Source organism: Pistacia vera, unplaced genomic scaffold, assembly GCF_008641045.1.
Source record: "Pistacia vera cultivar Batoury unplaced genomic scaffold, PisVer_v2 Contig94, whole genome shotgun sequence".
Taxonomy (NCBI): domain Eukaryota; kingdom Viridiplantae; phylum Streptophyta; class Magnoliopsida; order Sapindales; family Anacardiaceae; genus Pistacia; species Pistacia vera.
Genome location: NW_022196823.1, coordinates 242214 through 257442, shown reverse-complemented (window position 1 = coordinate 257442; position 15229 = coordinate 242214). Strand labels below are relative to the sequence as shown.

General features: G+C 31.4%; 1 protein-coding gene across 1 annotated transcript; it reads left to right on the top strand.

The window, feature by feature from the left end:
* Positions 1-6818: 6818 nt before the first annotated feature.
* Positions 6819-7444, top strand: LOC116120621. Its single transcript, XM_031406586.1, has 2 exons — positions 6819-7102; positions 7181-7444. Exons 1-2 carry the CDS (start codon positions 6920-6922, stop codon positions 7385-7387), a joined length of 390 nt encoding a protein of 129 aa, XP_031262446.1. The 5' UTR covers positions 6819-6919; the 3' UTR covers positions 7388-7444.
* Positions 7445-15229: the final 7785 nt, after the last annotated feature.

Below are 15229 nucleotides of genomic sequence, written 5' to 3'. Positions count from 1 at the left end.
TTCATTTCTAACAGCGGCTTAAGGCATTAAATAGTTGTTAAAATTTTCACTCAAACCTGAAGACGTTGAGGATAGTTTTCTCTTGACATGAAAAATTGTAAATTATATCGATTTTGAAATACAAATTCCAAATTCATTTTCCCTCTTAGCCTTCTCTGACTCTTGATCTTGCAATTTTCCTCCATCAGTACTCGTTTTCTATTCTCCTATATTTCACCAAATTAAATTAACGATTCAAACTTTTTATTTTATACTGTTATGCCTAAAAAATCAGGGTTGACGTAAGCTCACATCAATAATAACACCAATCAGAGTTCAGGAAGACTTTGCACTGTTTAGGAGCTGTCATGTCGTCCCAAGACAGAAAAAAATACGACTGTCATCAACCCAGTAGATTCAGGTTTTGTCTGTGAGTGAATGAGGACCGCATACCTGTCCAAGCCCCAAATAATTTGAGGATATTTCCTAAGTTATCAGTCAATGAGAGACAAAGAAGGATTTGCAAGACACCTACCCACTTGCAAATTTGTAATCATTACCTTGAATTCAACTACTATAAATAAAAGACTTCTCCTCTCATTTTCGGGATCTCTAATCTCTACTTTCACAACAATTAATATCAAAGACAACTTACTAGAAACAATGGACGTATTGTACCTCTACTGCTGTTCACTATATGCAACATATTGTAAACTCTCATATATAAAAGAAACATTAGACGTAGGAATCGCTTTAAGCATTCGAACCACTATAAAAATTTTCTGTCTTATTTATAATTCTATCTTTGCATCAATATTATTGTTTAACTTTATCCTGATTCTTGAATCAATCATATCACGTACAATTTTTAAGAACAGCTTAACGTTTTATACCTGTGAATTGTTGGTGTCAAAATCACGCATCAACATATACCTTCACCAAATGCTTCCATGTCTTCAACAAACATATCTTACTTTCTGGGCTTTATCGAAATTGATCAATAATCAAAATATATCATCATTTAATGATATATACAAACTATTTTAATTTGCAAAACTATAAAATTAAATTAAAATTGGTTACTTTATAGTTTTCTTATGTTAAAAAAGTTATTTATTCCTCAAAATTTATGGATATATCGAGTTAAAAGAGTACTCAAAATCTATTACTCAAAATCTATTATGTGATCATTATTTATGTTTTTAGAATTTGGATCCCTTTGTATTAGTTTTTCAAATAAACATGATGATATTCATATCATCTCTCCAATATGTTAGGTAAACTAGTACTACACAGCCTCCTAGAATGATTAAGTTGTTTATGAGGGGCTGACATGACCTTATTAAATTACATGCAGATCCTGTTTATAAAGTAAATTTTCAAAAACATAAAACAAATAAAAAAATAATAACTCATCATATTGACCAATCCCAAGCTTTAGGCCAGGCCCTGGATAAGTCCGACTAGGTTTATCAAACCCAGGCTTTTTCATGGGACTGGGCTTGGATTTGAAAAAACCCGGGCTCAGCCCTAGTGAGTTCGGCCCGGGCCCGAGGTTTTTACATCACTACCAACTAAGGATGGGTGTTTGCCTCGGTCCCATGGGGATTCGGCTTGAATGGGGCAAGGAATCCCTGAGAATGTTGGGGATGGGGATGGGGTAGGGGATAGTCCTCCAAAAATCCCCGACCTTGCGGACGGGTCGGGGAGGGGATTGTGCAATCCCTGCCCAGACCGACCCTATCAATCCTGCCCCCGTGGAGACTCGCCCTCTCCGTCGCACATATTATTCTTTTATTGAAAATTTTATGCTTTTTTTTTTCCTTTACGAGATTGTATATAAAGTTAAAGTGTAAATCATAGTTTTAAATAATGTATCTAAATTTATAATATTTACCATTATAATACTTTATAATATTTGTATTAAATTTATAAAAAAAAAATTTAAATGAGGGAGTCTAATAATTAAATATATGTATTATTATTTTGTGAATTTCACAAAATAATAATGCATGCCCCAAAAATAAAGTTGATTAGATTATTACAATTTATAAAACCAATATAAGAATATACACAATTGCTTACGTTAACGGCTTACAAATTATACAAATTCAATTATCTTTTTAATTAATTATGATGTTAAACTTAATCAATGTTAGGAACTTAGGATAATGAGATTTGCCCTCAAATGGACTAATTTTATTAGTTATAGTAGAGATGGTGCTTTATGAATTAATTAATCAATTTACCTAGTAAATTATATCAATATTGAATATAGTTATATTAATTATATGAAAAATTAATTAATTAATTAGACCTAAGCATGCATACAAGTGAATAATTAATCAATTTATCTAGTAAATTATATTAAGATTGAATATAGTTATATTAATGTTATGAAAAATTTATTATTTAATAGGGTTAACTAAGCTTAAGTCTCCATACAATTTAATAATTAATCAATTTACCTAGTAAATTATGTTAAGATTGAATATAATTCTATAAAAAAATTAATTAATTAAACCTAAACCTGCATACAATTGATTTATGGTAAGAAATTTGGTAGAATATGCCAAAAGAGTTAGGAAGTTACACTAATAATTTTGTAGAATATGGTAGAGCTATACACATATTTGATTTTCACTCCCAATCTTAGCATTTGAAAAATTAAACACCTTGATTTTGGCACATTGTGTCTAATATTGTAATTGAATTTGAGTGAGTTCAGTTGAAGTTTTAAACCCATATGTTATAGTGTAGCTACGCCCTGCAGTCTAACATGTTTCCTTAATTGCTCTAGCATGGTTGCCACAATTCAGTTGTAGTGGGATAGTCATCGGTAGTTTTAGAACTTCAAATAACCTACCCCCTTGGGCCTCTTTTGTTTCACCTGGGCTATTGCCTTTTAGGCTTTAGTGTTGGACTTGTGGATTCATGACCCATTAACTCATTGAACCTTTTTATTAAAGGAGTTCCCATCTCTTAATATACACCATTTCAAAATTGTAAAATTTAAAATGTTCTCTTATTGCATCCTATAAATTCCATATATGTTTTTTATTCCATTTTTTTTTTTTATATTTTGAAAAAGTTAATATCTCACTCCATTCACTTATGTTATATAGCTCCACCATTGTTATTCCGAAGATAAAATTTTAGGTAATTAAATTGAAAGTCCAAAAAAAAAAAAAAAATTAAAGCTAAAATTTTCCTTACAAATAATCTCAAGAATATATTAATAGATATATATGTGAACCAATTAAAAAATTTTACTGTTTAATATCACTTATAATCTCATATATCTAAGAATGATTTGAATAGCATAAAAAAAAAGTTAATCGGATAATAGTAGGTGTCATAAGTGTTTGTAACGAATATATAATTAAAGTTAGTTTTAATAATATAATATAAGGATAATTTGTCATTATAAAATTTATCAAAAAGTGAGGCCTTTTAAGTCTTAGTTCTGTCCAAAAATAATTCTCAAAAACTAAAATATGATTCAAATTTTTTTATGTATTTTAATGTCTTTAATATTTGAAAATCTATTCAATATAACATTAAAAAATTGTTTCACATGATAAACAAAATAAAACTGTGAAAATGATTTTTAATCGCTTTAGATTTATACTAATTTTTAGGATTATATTTTTTGTAACCGTTGTGAGTTGTGACTCATTTCTACTAAATGCATTATCATAATTTTTGTTATATTTTTTATTTTTAAGAACAGAAAACTGTAATTAAATTCAATACGGAAATAACCACCTGTCAACAGCCGTTAATCAAAGAGGAAGTCCAAAATGTAATTATCTCTGTACAACATTTTATCAAACACCTCAGCCTCGTCTCTCTACCTTCACCAAGAAACTAGCGGGAAGAGTAAAAGGTCCGAGAAAGTCGCAAAAAGTGGTCGAGAATTTCTATACGGTAAAGTGTACTTCTTCAAATCAAGAATCTCTTTGTTATGCCCATTGATTTTGCATCATGGCTTTCTTTTTCATAATTTTCATCTTATTCAATCATTATCCATCAAGTTAAAGTTTACATAATCATGGCTTCTTCAGCTCAATCATTATCTTTTACTTGTTTTTGTTTTTGTTTTAGTTTTGGTTTGAGTTTGTGTTTTTTATTTCTGCTGTTTTGGTCACTTGTGGAAAGGGTTACTTATGATGGTTGAGTTGTGATTTTGAATTTCAAGTTCCTGGGTGAAGCTAAGGAAGTAAGGATTTGGGTCATTTTCAGTGTTTGACTAGAAGAGAAATTGTTATAGGGGAAACATTTGTGCTTGGTTCCTGCTTAGTACTTGGTTTTATGTACAATTGTTGGAGCTTTCTGGTTTCCTCTTTATCACTACTAATTGGCGAATGCTTTCCTTTTCCCACTATGCCATGACATGTGTTTGAATAAGTTGTTGTTGCATATCCTCCATCTTGGAAATTAATGTGAAATTTGCGAAACTTGCCATGTTGTCTTTAACTGCTTAAGGATACAGTTGATGCTGGAAGTATATAATTTGACATGGAGACAATCGATTTGATTCTAGAAAGAAGGGAAAATGGGAAATAGTTACCAAGTCTTGATACATCGTTTTTGCAAAATAATCAGATGGATCCTGAATCATAAAGCTTCAGGTCCTTCTTGGAATATAAATGGATATAATGTATAGAATGAGCTCCTGGAACTTTAAAACTGCTTGCCATGATGGGGATAGTACAAATACGTGACAATAAAGTATCTATGTGTTTCTCAATCCGCATTTTCGCTTTTGTGTGGATTCTGAACTTCCTTTTTATTTATTTCTAAATTCTTATGGTTACAATTGTGCAAGCTTTGGCACTCTATTGATAATTACGGGATTATTCATTTTTTGAGACGATTGATGAAAGTGTGTCAATTCATAATACAGAACACTTTTGAACCATGGTTTGCTCAGTGCAGTTATTTGATTTTCTTAATTCTTGGATGGAACCTATGTCAACAAGGTTTTTGTGATTGGATACTGATTACTGAAGAATTTCTGATGTGCTTTTATATATTATCAAGGACAAATTATGATTTTGTAGAAGGCTTTTCTCATTGGAGTCTATTCCATCAAAACCTATTAGAATTGAAGATCAATATGAACAAGAGCAGGACTGTTAGACGAGGCCCAATTAAACCTGTAGTTGATGTATTTTCTGGTAGATGATTCCTGTTTGAAAGATAATTAAATGACTTTCTAGGACTTTGATTTGGCATTTAGCGACCAAAAGTAGTTGATGTTTTTATCGTTGTGCTGCTTTAAGTGGCAGATGTGATGGTTAGTTCCTGAAGTCTTGTTTTGGCATCAAAGTTAAGGATTCCAATTCACACTGTTGTTGTTACTTTGATAGTCATGATCTTTTTATTTATTTTTAATCGCATTTTTCCACTTAATAATTTGTTCTATTTGTGGTGAAACTATTGAGGCTAGTCTGTTGAGGTTTACAGCCTTCCTTTCATCCTAAACTCTCAATACTTCTTGGGATTCATCAGTTCAGTCTTATAACCTTTCAGACCTTGTCCCATTAGTTTTTCATCTAACCCTAACTTTAACCCAATATCAGCAAGCAAGAACAAAGTCTAAATCAATGAACAACTTGCCTTCTTCTCCCATCACTTTTGGTAATGGGAGTCTTCATTAGAATGTCATAGCTAGACCTCGACTACTGAGGCTATTGATGATCAATTCAATACATTGCATATTAATTGTTTAATTTAATTATATGATTTTACATTTTTTATTTTTTTGCTTCAGCTGGACATGCAACTCCTATAGAGCATCTAGCATTAAGTGTAGTCATTGCAATTCCAATTCTTGGATCTTCTCTAATGGGATATGGATCAATAAGCTTGATTTATGGCTGTATTATGTTATTTGATTTCTTAAGAACTATGGGGCATTCCAATGTTGAAATTTTACATGAATTTTTTCGAGTCCCTACTGATTCTTCGATATCGTCTCTATACCTCCACTTAAATATTTTCATTCTCACAATCAAGTACCATGGATTAATGCATTAGAAAGGTTCTAAGTTTCATATATCTTACAATTTTATTCATCTAAGTTTAGTTTAATTTTCTAATTATGCAATGAATTGAATTGATCATTATTGGCCTCTATTGTTTTTAAGAAACAATTTGTAATTGAATGATGAGAAGAGAATTTGTGCTTGAGTAACTTCTTGTACCTTCTTTATGGTGAGGATTTCAACAAGTCTTCATTAGATGTCTTCGCTAGACCTCAACTCTTTAGATTCAAGCAAATTATTTATTGGGTTTGTTGAAGAGAAACTTTATTCACAGCTTTGATTTCTTGACTCTTCATTGATTTTGTTAGGATCTTTATATTTCTTAGAAGGAGCTTTACCAGTCGAGGATGATAAATAGAATTTCTCATACGAGAAAAAGAGAAGATATCAAATAGAGATTTGATACCCCATTAACTGTTGAACAAGCACTTTAAACAAAAAAATTAACAAAGGTTTTTTGGTTTTAAATTCAGATGTTTATTTCTTTTTTTATTTTCTTATAAAACTAAAAAGAAATTTACAAAGATTTCTTGTACAAAGTGATATGACAGAAGATGAATGGAAAAGTGAATACAAAAAGTCAAACTTATCATATTTACTCTTTCATTCATCTCCTGCCACATCATTTTGTACAAGAAATTTTTGTAAATTTCTTTGTACCTCTACCTGTACCCTTTCTTTATAGAAGTCCTAATGGTATTTTGGTCCCTTAACAGTCAAATTCTTTTTCAAGAAGTCCTAATGGTATTTGGTCATTTGACAGTCATGAATTCTTTTCCAATCAATCTTAATGGTATTTTAGTCCTTTGACAGCCGAATTAGAGTCCAAATGTTCTAGCTTATGAGGTTTTTTTTTCTTACTGTCTCTCTCAGGTGTGTGCTTTGTTATGATTTGGGGAATTGGGGGCAGAATGTTTCTGAGGTATTTTTCAACCAAGCCAAAGCCGAAGATGAAGCCAATAGAGCTTAGCATGCCACTGGAGCAAACTGAGACCATCGCAAGGGTTATATTCAACATAGTCAAGGAACATGGTCCTCTCACTGTTGCTGAGACTTGGGAACGCGTCAAGGTCTGTGAGAATGTAGTCAAACTGTTTGATTTTTAATGTGCTTCTTCTTATGACCATAACATTTGCTTAACTTTTCAGGAAGTTGGATTGAGAGGATTGACAGGCAAAAGCCACATGAAAATAGTGTTGAGATGGATGAGGGAGAGGCAGAAGCTCAGGTTGATATGCAATCATGTAGGGCCGCACAAGCAATTTCTGTACACAACTTGGTTCACAAAATCAAACAACATCAAGCAGGCAAAATCAGTGAGTCATTCTTCACAATCTCAACCCAAGCTGCCTTGACCATCACAGAGCTAATAAAAATACATGACATATTGACAGTCTAAAGGTGCTTTCTCTTACTCTAGTGTAACATTTTCCGTGCTTGTTGAGCTACTTGTTTCGTGAATGTTCGCTAAGGTCGCATTGGTTATGCATGATTGTACATAGGATCTCTGCACTAAATAGATGAAAGGAATTTTATCAGTTGAGGTATAATTTTTTCATGAAATGATAGAAAACGGCTACAAGTTTCAAATTGTTCAATTTATGGACGTTTAATGTTGATTTACTTTATAACCAAAGAAAATGACTTAGATACCCTTAGATGTTTATTTCTTATTAGTTTTTTAATTATACATTTATAAAATAAAAAACTATAAAAAAAGAAAAACTCCAAAAATAAAAAATAAGCACGGGTTCAAATCTAATTTACTCTTCTTCTTTTTTTATATACTAATTAAATAAACAAAAAGCAGGGAAAAAAATGGTTTGAATCTAAGTTCTTAAAGTAAAACTAACCAAAAAATTTGAAAAATTAAAAGATTTAAACAAAAAAAGAAAAACAAGTTTGAATTTTAATTTAATCAGGAAACAAAAAATTTGAAAAAGAAAAAAGAATAACCAGTTTAAATATACTTTAAATTTTTTTATAAAAAACTAAAAGAAATAAACCAACAAGTTTAAGAAACCAAAAAAACAAAAAAGAATAGCAAACGGGGCCCAGCACCGTTGGAATTTAGCCTTTTAGTTCACTCGCTTTTTTTTTTTATATTTTTATTTTTAGTTACATATGTCAGTTTATGATTGGGTGAAATTTTTAGTAGCTTATTTATTTTTATTTTTTTCTTTAATGACTTGTACAACCTGCAGTACGTGTAGTTTTTGTTAAATGTAACAGCTATTTCCTTTGATGTATCATTTGAAGCTTGTATCCGTTTTTTTTTTTTTTTTTTTTTAATTTCAGGAAAATATTGTATTTTAATTGATAATATTCTAAAGGAAAATAAGCCCTCTTCTCCCACAAGTTAAGATCACGTTATTTTAATAGAAATTAAATCTGATTTAAGAAATTAAGCAAATCTCATTATACATGTAACATGTTCAAACAAAAATTTTTAAAATTTCAATTAAAGAGTAAATATTTAAAGAATCGAACATTTAATTGATAGTTCACTATATAATTAAACAATTAACTGAATTATTAAACAATAATCTTATTACCAATATATGAATAAGTAATTTTAATTAATTAGTACATATGTAATATATTTATAATTTTTGTTATGAATACAAACATAAATCAAATTATCTTTTTAATAATGTACATAATTCAAAGTTTACTCATTCCTTTATGGCCAAACGACTTGCGCATACCCAAGGTTTGCCATAACGATAAAGTGGTACCTAAAAGGTTTAGAAACAACAATAGGTACCTTCCGTCATGTGTTGTTAGTGCTTTTTGTTTGTTAATAGTGAAAATACTAAAATGCCCTTGAAAGTTTGATATTTTAGTTTTTTATAAATTTAAAAATCTCTAAAAAACCCCCTAAGTTTGCTAATTTAACTAAACACCCCTATATATTAAATGATAAAAACACCCCCACCACCTGCAGTGCCAGATTCCGGCCACCACCGTCAGAATCTGGCCGAGAAATTGTGTTACGACACAGACCCGTCGGATCTGTGTCGTAATGCATCAATCTGGCCTTTTTCGGCCAGATCCGTGGCTGATCTGGCCGGAAAAGGCCAGATCTTGTTGTCGACGCTGCAAATGGAGTTTTAAAACCGATCAACTTGGCCAATCAACGACCGACACCATGCTTGTGGTGTCACTACTGGTACGTGAAGGTTCTACAAACATTGATTTGTCGATATGGGCATCTAATTGATGCTTATATATGTTTAAACTCTATTAAAAATAATTTACATTGAGTAAGTTTTATTTTCTCATTTTTAAAATATTGTTTTCAACAAACAATCCGTTTTCATTTTCTAAATATATATAGTCACTTTTAAAATATTTTCATAAAACACAACATGAATTTAAAAAGGAAGAGACCCCAACCCCAATAGCACTCTGTTTTTTAATTCTTGAAATCTCACATGTTCCTCCTTCTTGCTAAACCGAGTAATGAAGTAGGAAGATTAATCTTCACCATTAGTGCATATGAATCAAGATTTTTGAGGGTCAAAATTTTTCTAATGTCTCCTTATAATTGCTCTTCATACCCAACAATAGTAGACGTTTATTGTTTCAAAATTCCTTAGACTATAATTAAAATATCTAAGATGCTTCAATTTATCCATTGAATTCAATAACTTAAATTGCAATATTTACAAACAATTAAATGCACATCTTAAAATATGTTCCCATTACAAAATTGTAAATAGTATTTACTTCTTCAAGCCATTAACAAATTAAATTAGGCAAAAAGGNCAAACAATTAGTTTTCATTTTCTAAGCACACATAGCATAAATTATCACTTTTAAAATATTTTCATAAAACACAACTCGACTTTAAAAACGAAGAGAACCCAACCCAACAATTCACAAACACTATGTTTTTGTTATTATTGAAATCTCACCTATTCCTCATTCCTGCTAAAACGAGTAATAAAGTAGGAAGAATCAAGAATTTTCAATAATAAATTTAAGGGTCAAAATTTTCTAATGTCTCCTAATAATTCTCTTTATGCCCAACAATAGTAGACGTTTATTGTTTCAAAACTCCTTAGACTAGAATGCTCTATGGAGAATAATAATTAAAATATGTTAGATGCTTCAATTTATCAATTGAATTCAATAACTTAAATTGCAATATTTACAAAAATTAAATGCACATCTTAAAATATGTTGATCCAATGACAAAATTGTATATATTATTTACTTCTTCAAGCCATTAACAATTTAAATTAGGCAAGAAGGTTTCATTGCTTCTATGATGCAACAAAGGAAGCCTCAAGTGGTGGAAGGTATTGAGATGATCTCAATTAAACAGTTAACGAACTACTCCTGAGTTCCCTTGGAGCTCATCCCCCGTGTACATTATGATCACCTGCATTTTTTATTCTCTATTATATCAATAACAATTAGAAATTTTATGTAGAGATATTAAAATAATTTAGCGATATGATTTGAAAGTGTTTAATCGATTATTAAACATAGCGGCATGGGTTAGAATGTGTTTTTAATGCCTTGAAATGATGATCAATCAACACCTAAGCAATATCAAGCATCTAAAAAAACATAATGTAAAGCACACCAAAGATTTTTACGTGGTTCGGCTAAAAACAATTTTAGCCTACATCCATGGGACCAAGTCCAACTCAATCAAATCCACTAGCAACAAAAGTCAATACAAAGTTGAAATCAAATACATTAAAAAGTAAACACTCCATGTTTACAAAAATTTAATTCCACATTCAGATAGAACCATTGCCCAACTACGATCTGATTTCATGCAAGCAACCACTTGGATAGCTCGAGCTCCACTCAAACTTGGAATGTCGAAAGATACCTTCAAACTCACGAGCTTGAACTTCCTTCAAGCTTTAACAAGGAACCAAATTCCTTAACACTCAATAACAAGATATTAGGTCATCTAAGAAATGGGCAATCTACATAAAGGAACCTGACAAAAAAAGCTCTGTAAAATTTCAGAGAACAAAACAGTGGAATATTCAGGTTCAAAGGAGCAAGGAAGAAGATGACAATATATATTCTTGCTCAAACAAATCTCAACAATACACGTTTCATACAGTTTTTAACAACCTTTGTTGGACCACACTTGAAAAGAATGACACCTATAAAGTAAACTTATCATGCAAGTTTCATGAAGAATATAAGATAAAATATCTTCAAATATAACAAGAGTGAGACACCTGTACTGTGAAAAACTAATGATAAAATGTTTGTACATAAGAAGAAATGTACCCCTTTTTTTTTAATACGATCCTATGAACAAGACAATGTGTACACATACAACAATATGTTATAATATGTGCAAACAATAAAACAAACACAATTGTGCTTAATCAAGCGAAGTGCATACGTCAAATATAATATGCACATATACTTCATAAGTTGACAAACAACACTTACAATATCCATATTTTATTTTATTTTTTTGAAATTCAAACAAGGGTTCTTGATGACAAGAATGCACTAGTAGACAAAATTAAAGTCAAATTTCTTGTAGCATAGATATAAAGTTTTTTGCCCTTTAGTGTATTACTAACATTGGCAATACAGATTTGGGTTCAAAGAAAATTGAAATGTTACCTCTTTTCTTGTGATCGGATGACAAACTCTTTAGCTATTGGGATTAGTTATACTCAAGAATCTTGTGTTCGAGTCTACCTAGATCCATTGGATTTGTAGAGTATTCCATGGCCTTGAAAATTAGGCGGGTTCAATTGGCAATTGTGCTCAGAAATTGAAGTGTATAGGAGAAAATGATTGTTTAATACATAAAATTTAATGCCTATGTAAAGGTGGATTCATCTTCATAAGCACTAACTACTAGAAAAAAATCCTATTAAATTGGTTATAAAAGGCTCTTAAAGGAGAGTGGTTGTCAGGAGTATCAAACCTTTTCCATGAAAACATATCAGCTTGGAGTAGATTCCAAATGTCAGGTCCAAAAGTTTGAACAAACTAAAAGAGTAATTGAATAAATTAAAGAAATGCTCATTTATGTAATTACTCCTTTGGCTAATTAAAATACCACCTTCCATTTACAGTTGTTTTTATTCTGGAAGCATTGCTTCAATGCTTTGGGCCCTGCTGCAATTCCCAATTAAGATAAGTTAAAAAAAAAAAAAAAAAAAAAACATTTTACTTTTGTTAATTTAACCATAAATATTATATTTTGTTAAAACTACACCCAAAACACACCCGATAATAAAAGCAGAAAAGTAAAGAAGACACATGATTTATCCTGATTTATTTCAATAAATGAACTATGTCCAACATTTAAATAGAGTATTTTTATTGAGTATCAAAAAACTATAGCAAATACAATGTAAATGAAGGTAGTTTACTCTTGCTCCCTATTCTTTCACTCTAGGTTTTCAACTACTACAAAATACATATAATAGAAAACCTAACTTCATATGGGTTTACCTGATCTAAGTCGACCCAGGTCCAAATATTAAGCAAATTAATTATGAACTCAATTACTAATTGGGCTTATCGTGAAGGGGGCACTGTCGAATGAGTCTGTGTAAGCCGATAATTCATCAAAGCTAAGAGAAGTATAAACCATATTTAATATTTTTATACATTTTTTTTAAATTTTTTCATCTTAGTAAACACAAGAATTACAAGACTAAAAAGGAGGGAAAAAAACAAAAGAATCCGAAATATTACCCCAATAGGTGATATTTATTTGTAATAGAGCATAAATTTATTTACTGTGGAGGAAACTGAAACTATGTTTATCAGATCAAAGTGCTTTGTTGCTGTATGACTTGAAACTTCTAAATTTCTAATATACCCAAATGAGAAGAAGGTTGATGTTGCATTGCAAACAACACAACTTAAATCAAGATTTTTTTTTTTTTTCCTCTCAAAAGTGGTATCAAAACAGATTGACGTGACATTTTATGTTAGATGACGGCAGAAGTGGAAGAATAAAAAGAAACAAATCAAAGGGGACAGATAAGTACCATCCAATTAACTACAAATTTCAAAACGTTTGCCCCCCACCATTCCGTCCATGCTCTGCATTACAAAGGTAAGAATTCCAGAACCCGTAAGAAATCAGTAACGATATAGCGAAAGACAATTATTTACTCAAGTAATTAAGAAATAAGTCATACATAATCAGAAAAGAATTTTCAATTATAAATTTAAGGGTCAAAATTTTCTAATGCCTCCTAATAATTCTCTTTATGCCCAACAATAGTAGACGTTTAACGTTTCAAAATTCCTTAGACTAGAATGCTCTATGGACTATAATAATTAAAATATGTTAGATGCTTCAATTTATCAATTGAATTCAATAACTTAAATTGCAATATTTACAAAAATTAAGTGCACATCTTAAAATATGTTCCAATGAAAGAATTGTATATAGTATTTACTTCTTCAAGCCATTAACGATTTAAATTAGGCAAGAAGGTTTCATTGCTTCTATGATGCAACAAACGAAGCCTCAAGTGGTGGAAGGTATTGAGATGATCTCAATTAAACAGTTAATGAACTATTCCTGAGTTTCCTTGGAGCTCATCCCCCGTGTACATTTTGATCACCTGCATTTTTCATTCTCTATTATATCAATAACAATTAGAAATTTTACGTACACATATGTAGAGATATCAAAATAATTTAGCGATATGAAAAATTTTAAGTGTTGATATTTGAAACTGTTCCATTTGATCAGTAAGTCTTGGACATGACAAAATTTTCAAATCCACTAAAGAAGTGAGCTTTTGCATCATTTCAATTGATAGAGATTCTATATCGGGAATTTTAAATATATGCATAGACTTTAAATTGGAGAGAGTGGCAGAAACTCTATTCATCAACATCATTGTCTGCTGCAGTGGTTTTGAACTCGTCTCACTCAACTTTAGTTCTTCTAGAGATGGATACAGCGGCATAAACGTCAAATTGGGGCAAGTTTGGATATCTAATTTGGAAAGACAAGGAAATGAAGGCAACTTTGCTCCATTATCAGCATCTCTCCTCCACCATCCATTTAATCTAGGACAATGATAGATTGCAGTTCCTTAAGTGATGGGAAGAATGTTGAATAACTAGTACTTGCTTCCTCCGAAATGTATTCCACCACATCTAGATATGCAAGAGACAAACTCCTCAAATGAGGTAATTGATCCAACGGTGGGATACATTGGCATCTCTTACATTCTTTTATGCTAATTGAAGTTAGCTTTGTGAGAGAGGATAGCCAATTACATAGCTTCACACCTGTAAATAAACTTATATTAAATTTTTTAAGATTTGGGTGTGGCTTTAGAGCTTCTAACACATTTTCATCAGTCTTTTGAACCTCTCCATTATCACTTCTCCCCCAATCCAATATTAGAGACCAAAGATATGGTTTCCTTTCCAAGTTGGCCAACTTGCCATCTTCCTCGTACTTTAAATTTTTAGTTTTCCTCTTAATTTGTTTAACCCCTTTAATTCTTCTATCCCACTATGTTTGCTATTTCTTTGACTTGCTACAAATATTTGTTATAACCACACGCACAAAAACAACCAACCACAATCAACACGATAAAGAATCACAAACCACACACACACAAGAACACCAAGAATTTACCGTGGTTCACTTGGTCAATCTGAGCAAGCTACGTCCACGTTGAGCTCGGAAAATAATCAAGTTCGCAGCACTAAACGCTGTCAAGATTACAGTTCAAATTACACACAGTGAAGAAAAACCCTTCTAATCACTTCCACAATCTGTAACTCACCCTAGAGACTCTATCCTTCGAATCCCTAATGATTGCGTAAACAAATACACCCAGAATGACCTGAACCAGTCACTCAATCACAAAGTTGCAAGATTCAACCACCAAAATTGTAAACCCTAACAAACTCGATTTTGCTCTAAAGAAGAGAGAGTTTTTCACGAAAACACTGTAAACTTAAATCTGCCCAAAAGTTCTGCTTTTATATGGTTGACTGAAGAGTTAATTTCAGCCTTCGGATCTTCTCTCCATCAACGCTCAGGATCTGTTATTTGGGTCTACTCAAAACTGCGTCGTCTCACTTAAACCATAAAACGTCAAAGTTTCAAGCCATCACCCTAACAATCTCCACCTTGATGGGTTGAAGCCTCAGTACCAGTGCAGCTTGCCTAATATGAATCCTTCCTTGCTCTTTGTTACCATTGC